The sequence below is a fragment of the Salmo salar genome, chromosome ssa16, assembly GCF_905237065.1.
Source record: "Salmo salar chromosome ssa16, Ssal_v3.1, whole genome shotgun sequence".
Taxonomy (NCBI): domain Eukaryota; kingdom Metazoa; phylum Chordata; class Actinopteri; order Salmoniformes; family Salmonidae; genus Salmo; species Salmo salar.
The window spans coordinates 79359505-79369385 of NC_059457.1; the positions used below are offsets into that span (position 1 = coordinate 79359505).

At 43.2% G+C, this 9881-nt stretch overlaps 1 protein-coding gene across 1 annotated transcript in view; it reads right to left on the reverse strand.

Moving 5' to 3' along the window:
- Nucleotides 1-6163: 6163 nt before the first annotated feature.
- The window catches only part of LOC106575792 (kalirin), an 88343-nt gene continuing 84625 nt past the window's right edge, over nt 6164-9881 (reverse strand). The window contains 3 exon segments of the mRNA XM_045698021.1: nt 6164-8933; nt 9390-9556; nt 9762-9881. The exon segment at nt 9762-9881 is cut by the window's right edge and continues 52 nt beyond it. Coding sequence (XP_045553977.1) covers nt 8751-8933; nt 9390-9556; nt 9762-9881 — 470 coding nt within the window. The 3' untranslated portion in view covers nt 6164-8750.

Sequence of the window (9881 nt, forward strand, 5' to 3'; positions counted from 1 at the left end):
ATGTAGAATCCCTGTGTGTTAATGGAGGAAGTATGTAGTATCCTGTGTGTGTTAATGAGGGAGGACGTTTGTAGAATCCTGGTGTGTTAATGAGGAGGAAGTATGTAGAATCCTGTGTGTGTTAATAGGAGGAAGTATGTAGAATCCTGGGTGTGTTAATGGAGGAAGTATGTAGTATCCTGTGTGTGTTAATGAGGGAGGAAGTCTGTAGAATCCTGTGTGTGTTAATGAGGGAGGAAGTATGTAGAATCCTGTGTGGGTTAATGGAGGAAGTATGTAGAATCCTGTGTGTGTTAATGGAGGAAGTATGTAGAATCCTGTGTGTTAATGGAGGAAGTATGTAGAATCCTGTGTGTGTTAATGAGGGAGGAAGTATGTAGAATCCTGTGTGTGTTAATGAGGGAGGAAGTATGTATAATCCTGGGTGTGTTAATGGAGGAAGTATGTAGAATCCTGTGTGTGTTAATGGAGGAAGTATGTAGAATCCTGTGTGGTTAATGGAGGAAGTATGTAGAATCCTGTGTGTGTTAATGAGGAGGAAGTATGTAGAATCCTGTGTGTGTTAATGAGGGAGGAGGTATGTAGAATCCTGTGTGTGTTAATGGAGGAAGTATGTAGAATCCTGTGTGGGTTAATGGAGGAAGTATGTAGAATCCTGTGTGTGTTAATAGGGAGGAAGTATGTAGAATCCTGGTGTGTGTTAATGAGGGAGGAAGTATGTAGAATCCTGTGTGTGTTAATGGAGGAAGTATGTAGAATCCTGTGTGTTAATGGAGGAAGTATGTAGTATCCTGTGTGTGTTAATGAGGAGTACGCTGTAGAATCCTGTGTGTGTTAATGAGGAGGAAGTATGTAGAATCTGTGTGTGTTAATGGAGGAAGTATGTAGAATCCTGTGTGTTAATGGAGGAAGTATGTAGTATCCTGTGTGTGTTAATGAGGGAGAGTCGTGAGAATCCTGTGTGTGTTAATGAGGGAGGAAGTATGTAGAATTCTGTGTGGGTTAATGGAGGAAGTATGTAGAATCCTGTGTGTTAATGGAGGAAGTATGTAGAATCCGTATGGGAAGTGACCTGTGTGTTAATGAGGGAGGAAGTATGTAGAATCCTGTGTGTGTTAATGAGGAGGAAGTATGTAGAATCCTGTGTGTGTTAATGGAGGAAGTATGTAGAATCCTGTGTGTGTTAATGGAGGAAGTATGTAGAATCCTGTGTGTGTTAATGGAGGAAGTATGTAGAATCCTGTGTGTGTTAATGGGAGGAAGTATGTAGAATCCTGTGTGTGTTAATAGGGAGGAAGTATGTAGAATCCTGTGTGTGTTAATGAGGAGGAAGTATGTAGAATCCTGTGTGTTAATGGAGGAAGTATGTAGAATCCTGTGTGTGTTAATGAGGAGGAAGTATGTAGAATCCTGTGTGTGTTAATGAGGAGGAAGTATGTAGTATCCTGTGTGTGTTAATGAGGAGGAAGTATGTAGAATCCTGTGTGTGTTAATGGAGGAAGTATGTAGAATCCTGTGTGTGTTAATGAGGAGGAAGTATGTAGAATCCTGTGTGTGTTAATGGGAGGAAGTATGTAGAATCCTGTGTGTGTTGGTGGAGGAAGTATGTAGAATCCTGTGTGTGTTAATGAGGAGGAAGTATGTAGAATCCTGTGTGTGTTAATGGAGGAAGTATGTAGAATCCTGTGTGTGTTAATGAGGGAGGAAGTATGTAGAATCCTGTGTGTGTTAATGGAGGAAGTATGTAGAATCCTGTGTGTGTTAATGGAGGAAGTATGTAGAATCCTGTGTGTGTTAATGGAGGAAGTATGTAGAATCCCTGTGTGTGTTAATGAGGGAGGAAGTATGTAGAATCCTGTGTGTGTTAATGAGGAGGAAGTATGTAGAATCCTGTGTGTGTTAATAGGAGGAAGTATGTTGAATCCTGTGTGTGTTAATGAGGGAGGAAGTATGTGCAATCCTGTGTGTGTTAATGGAGGAAGTATGTATGAATCCTGTGTGTGTTAATGAGGGAGGAAGTATGTAGAATCCTGTGTGTGTTAATGGAGGAAGTATGTAGAATCCTGGGTGTGTTAATGGAGGAAGTATGTCGAATCCTGTGTGGGTTAATGGAGGAAGTATGTATAATCCTGTGTGTGTTAATGAGGGAGGAAGTATGTCGAATCCTGTGTGTAAATGGAGGAAGTATGTATAATCCTGTGTGTGTTAATGAGGGAGGAAGTATGTAGAATCCTGTGTCTTAATGGAGGAAGTATGTAGAATCCTCTGTGTTAATGGAGGAAGTATGTAGAATCCTGTGTGGGTTAATGGAGGAAGTATGTAGAATCCTGTGTGTTAATGGAGGAAGTATGTAGAATCCTGTGTGTGTTAATGGAGGAAGTATGTAAAATCCTGTGTTTGTTAATGAGGGAGGAAGTATGTAGTATCCTGTGTGTGTTAATGGAGGAAGTATGTAGAATCCTCTGTGTGTTAATGGAGGAAGTATGTAGAATCCTGTGTGTGTTAATGGAGGAAGTATGTAGAATCATGTGTGTGTTAATGAGGGAGGAAGTATGTCGAATCCTGTGTGTGTTAATGGAGGAAGTATGTATTATCCTGTGTGTGTTAATGAGGGAGGAAGTATGTAGAATCCTGTGTGTGTTAATGGAGGAAGTATGTGATATCCTGTGTGTGTTAATGAGGGAGGAAGTATGTAGAATCCTGTGTGTGTTAATGGAGGAAGTATGTCGAATCCTGATGTGTAAATGAGGAGGAAGTATGTAGAATCCTGTGTGTGTTAATGGGGAGGAAGTATGTATAATCCTGTGTGTGTTAATGAGGGAGGAAGTATGTATAATCCTGTGTGTGTTAATAGGAGGAAGTATGTAGAATCCTGTGTGGGTTAATGGAGGAAGTATGTAGAATCCTGTGTGTGTTAATGGAGGAAGTATGTAGAATCCTGTGTGTGTTAATGAGGAGGAAGTATGTAGAATCCTGTGTGTGTTAATGGGGAGGAAGTATGTAGAATCCTGTGTGTGTTAATGGGAGGAAGTATGTAGAATCCTGTGTGTTAATGGGGAGGAAGTATGTAGAATCCTGTGTGTGTTAATGGGGGAAGTATGTAGAATCCTGTGTGTGTTAATGAGGGAGGAAGTATGTAGAATCCTGTGTGTGTTAATGGAGGAAGTATGTAGAATCCTGTATGTGTTAATGAGGGAGGAAGTATGTAGAATCCTGTGTGTGTTAATGGAGGAAGTATGTATAATCCTGGGTGTGTTAATGAGGGAGGAAGTATGTATAATCCTGTGTGTGTTAATGAGGGAGGAAGTATGTAGAATCCTGTGTGTGTTAATGGAGGAAATATGTTGAATCCTGGGTGTGTTAATGAGGGAGGAAGTATGTACAATCCTGTGTGTGTTAATGGAGGAAGTATGTAGAATCCTGTGTGTGTTAATGAGGGAGGAAGTATGTAGAATCCTGTGTGTGTTAATGGGAGGAAGTATGTAGAATCCTGGGTGTGTAGTTAATGGAGGTAGTATGTAGAATCCTGTGTGTGTTAATGAGGGAGGAAGTATGTAGAATCCTGTGTGTGTTAATGGAGGAAGTATGTAGAATCCTGTGTGTGTTAATGAGGGAGTAAGTATGTAGAATCCTGTGTGTGTTAATGAGGGAGGAAGTATGTAGAATCCTGGGTGTGTTAATGAGGGAGGAAGGATGTAGAATCCTGTGTGTGTTAATGGAGGAAGTATGTAGAATCCTGTGTGTGTTAATGGAGGAAGTATGTGGAATCCTGTGTGTGTTAATGAGGGAGGAAGTATGTCGAATCCTGTGTGTGTTAATGGAGGAAGTATGTATTATCCTGTGTGTGTTAATGAGGGAGGAAGTATGTAGAATCCTGTGTGTGTTAATGGAGGAAGTATGTATTATCCTGTGTGTGTTAATGAGGGAGGAAGTATGTAGAATCCTGTGTGTGTTAATGGAGGAAGTATGTATAATCCTGTGTGTGTTAATGAGGGAGGAAGTATGTAGAATCCTGTGTGTGTTAATGAGGGAGGAAGTATGTATAATCCTGTGTGTGTTAATGAGGGAGGAAGTATGTAGAATCCTGTGTGTGTTAATGGAGGAAATATGTTGAATCCTGGGTGTGTTAATGAGGGAGGAAGTATGTACAATCCTGTGTGTGTTAATGGAGGAAGTATGTATAATCCTGTGTGTGTTAATGAGGGAGGAAGTATGTAGAATCCTGTGTGTGTTAATGGAGGAAGTATGTAGAATCCTGGGTGTGTTAATGGAGGAAGTATGTCGAATCCTGTGTGGGTTAATGGAGGAAGTATGTAGAATCCTGTGTGTGTTAATAGGGAGGAAGTATGTAGAATCCTGTGTGTTAATGAGGAGGAAGTATGTAGAATCCTGTGTGTGTTAATGGAGGAAGTATGTAGAATCCTGTGTGTTAATGGAGGAAGTATGTAGAATCCTGTGTGTTAATGGAGGAAGTATGTAGAATCCTGTGTGTGTTATTGGAGGAGGTGTGTAGAATCCCGTGTGTGTAAATGGAGGAAGTATGTAGAATCCTGTGTGTGTTAATGAGGGAGGAAGTATGTAGAATCCTGTGTGTGTTAATGGAGGAAGTATGTAGAATCCTGTGTGTGTTAATGGGAGGAAGTATGTAGAATCCTGTGTGTGTTAATGGAGGAAGTATGTAGAATCCTGTGTGTTAATGAGGAGGAAGTATGTAGAATCCTGTGTGTGTTAATGGAGGAAGTATGTAGAATCCTGTGTGTGTTAATGAGGGAGGAAGTATGTTGAATCTGTGTGTGTTAATGGAGGAAGTATGTAGTATCCTGTGTGTGTTAATGAGGGAGGAAGTATGTAGAATCCTGTGTGTGTTAATGGAGGAAGTATGTAGTATCCTGTGTGTGTTAATGAGGGAGGAAGTATGTAGAATCCTGTGTGTGTTAATGGAGGAAGTATGTAGAATCCTGATGTGTTAATGAGGGAGGAAGTATGTAGAATCCTGTGTGTGTTAATGGAGGAAGTATGTAGAATCCTGTGTGTGTTAATGAGGGAGGAAGTATGTAGAATCCTGTGTGTGTTAATGGGAGGAAGTATGTAGAATCCTGGGTGTGTTAATGAGGAGGAAGTATGTACTTAATAATGTGTGTGTTAATGAGGGAGGAAGTATGTAGAATCCTGTGTGTGTTAATAGGGAGGAAATATGTAGAATCCTGTGTGTGTTAATGAGGAGGAAGTATGTAGAATCCTCTGTGTGTTAATAGGAGGAAGTATGTAGAATCCTGTGTGTGTTAATGAGGGAGGAAGTATGTAGAATCCTGTGTGTGTTAATGGGAGGAAGTATGTAGAATCCTGGGTGTGTTAATGAGGGAGGTAGTATGTAGAATCCTGTGTGTGTTAATGAGGGAGGAAGTATGTAGAATCCTGTGTGTGTTAATGGAGGAAGTATGTAGAATCCTGGGTGTGTTAATGAGGGAGTAAGTATGTAGAATCCTGTGTGTGTTAATGAGGGAGGAAGTATGTAGAATCCTGGGTGTGTTAATGAGGGAGGAAGGATGTAGAATCCTGTGTGTGTTAATGGAGGAAGTATGTAGAATCCTGTGTGTGTTAATGGAGGAAGTATGTGGAATCCTGTGTGTGTTAATGAGGGAGGAAGTATGTAGAATCCTGGGTGTGTTAATGAGGGAGGAAGTATGTAGAATCCTGGGTGTGTTAATGAGGGAGGAAGGATGTAGAATCCTGTGTGTGTTAATGGAGGAAGACTAGCCAAACAGTGTACATTATACTGTATTTGAAGAGACACAACAAGGTTCCTATAGAAAGGCCTTATCACGCTAGCTTAGCATATTCACGACCACCAAGCTAGCTACGGAGAACCACGTGATCACATTCAGTGCAGTACTCCTTTGAAATAAAGTGATTTTTGGACAAATGTGTCATTTTGTCACATGGTGAAGACATTCAGCTACTTAAGAAGCCAGCTAATGTATTTCCATTCTGAAACTTTTTCCACCCTCTCTGTCGTGGTCATCTGAGTTAATGTGCAAATAGCTATCCCCATTTCACTGGCAAAGAACCCATTTGTGTGACGTTTGACACTATGCATCGGTGTCTTCATAACGACAGACAGATACAGACAGACTACAGTATTAGTATCGACTACATACACATGTTCCATTTCAGAGATGAAAAATGGTCTTTATTACAAACCACCATACAGAACTCATAGAGGTGAGATAGCAGCCATTTTGTATGTACACATCACTGTATAATAACCTGTATGGCTAAGAGGGGCTAAGTCCCAAATCACACCCTACTCCCCATATAGTGCACTCCTTCAGGCAAAAGTAGTGCACTACATGGGGAATATGATGTCTTTTGAGTTTTGCCCAGAGCCTGTATAACCTGTGTAGTATGAAGCTATAGGCAGCAGTGCTGCCACTGCAGATACAAACCAGGGTTAGAAGTTACCCCCAGACACTGACCTAGGGCCAGTTTAGGGTTTCTCCTCACGGTTAAGGTCAGATTGGGGAGAGAGTAACCTGATCCTAGATCTGTGCTGAAGGGCAACTTTTACCCTGAGCAGGGGAGAGTTGAAGGGTTAACTAGTTCAGCAGTTAGTTAAAACCTTAAAATCCAATATGGCGGCAAGGTTTCTGTTTAATATGAAGGAGTTGGACTGACGTGTTCCCCAGCTCCCTTTTGCCCTGTTAAATCATGTACATGTCTGCAAAATACTATTTACATATTTTCCAAAGAATGCATAATATTACGGTTCAAACTCTGGGTTACATTTAAAAGTATGAGGATGCACACTCTTGAGTCCTTCACACTGCCCAACAGCAGCTCTACAGGAACAGGAAACCACATCAAAGGGACACAGGAATTAAACAGGGATTGATCAGTGAAAAAACACAGAGAACACAGGGGTTTCTATTCAATACAAACAGAACCCAAAGGACCACCAACACACACACACACACACACACACACACACACACACACACACACACACACACACACACACACACACACACACACACACACACACACACACACACACACACACACACACACGCACAAACCATACATGCAAGCACTCGTACACACACACGGAAACACGCAAAACACGCACACACATACAGACGTTAACGTGACAATACTTCTCTTCTCTCTGTTTTCTATTCAGGTGAAAAACAGAATATATTAATCATATAAGAACTATATATACTTCATAATGCGCTCAGAGCTCTATTTACGTGGTGAGACTTTCGCTTTCTTTTACACATATTAACAAACAGGAAATGATGTCACCTCACCGGGGTCATGGGTTGGGGTGGGTGGGTGAGGGTTCAGTCCATTTCTTTTGACCCCCACGCCATGAAAGCAGAAACATCACGTGCTGACACTATGTTCTTTCACCGATATGTAAAAACAACCATTATTACAATGTCATTTCTTGCTTGTCTCCAGCAGATCTTGTTGGCTGATATATTTTACCTTTGACCCTCCACTTGAGTCTGGGTCCTTAATGAGGTGGGAGAGTCTCTGACAGCTGTTCTCAGTGTTGTTTTATTCTAGAATTCCAGAGTTTCGGAATGACTGAGGCAGAAGCCCTTAGTGACCTCATCAGTTTAGATGTTCCAAAGGCAGCAGCCCTTAGTGACCTCATCAGTTTAGATGTTCCAAAGGCAACAGCCCTTAGTGACCTCATCAGTTGGGATGTTCCAAAGGCAGCAGCCCTTAGTGACCTCATCAGTTTAGATGTTCCAAAGGCAACAGCCCTTAGTGACCTCATCAGTTGGCAGCAGCCCTTAGTGACCTCATCAGTTGGGATGTTCCAAAGGCAGCAGCCCTTAGTGACCTCATCAGTTTAGATGTTCCAAAGGCAACAGCCCTTAGTGACCTCATCAGTTGGGATGTTCCAAAGGCAGCAGCCCTTAGTGACCTCATCAGTTGGCAGCAGCCCTTAGTGGCCTCATCAGTTGGCAGCAGCCCTTAGTGGCCTCATCAGTTGGCAGCAGCCCTTAGTGGCCTCATCAGTTGGCAGCAGCCCTTAGTGGCCTCATCAGTTGGGATGTTCCAAAGGCAGCAGCCCTTAGTGGCCTCATCCGTTGGCAGCAGCCCTTAGTGGCCTCATCAGTTGGCAGCAGCCCTTAGTGGCCTCATCAGTTGGACCTCATCAGTTGGGATGTTCCATAGGCGGTAGCCATTAGTGACCTCATCAGTTGGGATGTTCCATAGGCGGCAGCCATTAGTGACCTCATCAGTTGGGATGTTCCATAGGCGGCAGCCATTAGTGACCTCATCAGTTGGGATGTTCCATAGGCGGCAGCCATTAGTGACCTCATCAGTTGGGATGTTCCATAGGCATACTGTGTGTCCATTCACCTCAAATCCCTCTGTCTGGACCTGCAGCTCTCTGGCCTCTTTTCACCAGTGGGAGGAACTACAGTAGTTGGTTACTAGTGTTTATGGTTGCTACCGGTTGTTGAGGATGTTTGCTACGTGTGTGTGATTGGTTTAACTGGGGCAGCTGACTGTATGTAACTGATGTAACTAGTTTAAACTATGTGGAACTATTTGGGACCAGTAACTAATAAGTTGACAGATGTGTGTGATATTGGTACTGGGTCTTACTGGCATCAGTGAAGTGTAACTGGGCCGTAACTGTTATGGGGAAGGCATCCTGTTTGTGTAACTGTTTATAACTGGTTCTGACTGGTTCTAAACTGGATCTGACTGGTTCTAACTGGTAGTTAGTGGTTGAACAGGACGCTGCGCGGCACCCAGCCTTCTGCAGGTGGAGACTCTGTGTTGGCCGGTCGGTAGACCAGACACTGGCCATGTTGGTTGGATGCCAGAATCTGGACCCGTTCCCCGCCAAGTACCGTGATCTCATCCTCACGCACCGCACTGAAGTCCTGGATCACCAGCACCAGCTTCCACATACACACACACACACACACACACACACACACACACACAGACACAGACACAGACACACACACAGACACACACACACAGACACACAGACACACAGACACACACACACACACACACACACACACACACACAGACACAGACACACACACAGACACACACACACAGACACACAGACACACAGACACACACACACACACACACACACACACACACACACACACACACACACACACACACACACACACACACACACAGGTATAAAACACTTGTTAAACACACTGCACAGACATAATGAGTCACCAAGGTGAGTATCTACATGCTGTTGATAGCCATGTGTAACATACACAGTATGAACCAGGTTACTATATGTACAGCATTACACTTATTTGATACCATTTATAAGACAGTGTTCTCTTAGAGGAAACAATAAAGTTGATTTAATCTCATCTCACCTCGTCGTCCTGCGCCTCGCCGTCTGCCTGTGTGTTGTGTCCGTTAGGGGTGGGGGGCACAGAGGGGGGTCGACCCGATGCTTTGGGGCCGAAGCCCGAGGGGGGTCGGGTGAGGAGGTTTGTCCCCCCACCCTCCTTCCTCTGGTACTCTATAGGAGACTGCAGAGCTGCACACACACACACACACACACTCTTTTACCACATAATTTCCCAGTAATCACCAGGTAAAGAACCGCTGAAAAAGGGCTGTGGTGTAGAGTGGGGTAACACTTAACCCCCTTATGCATGCATTCATAAAGCCTTTATAGCAGTTCCATAAGACATTCCAACATCGGTCATAGGCAGTCATAAAGTGGTCCTACAGTTTCTTACCAGACAGGAAGTTGCTCTGTGTGTCCAGTAGCTCAGTGATGTGTGAGACCCACAGCTGTTTGACAGAGGGGCTGGCTGCCTGCAGGGTGAAACGCTCTGCGGACCCCCGAGATGACAGAA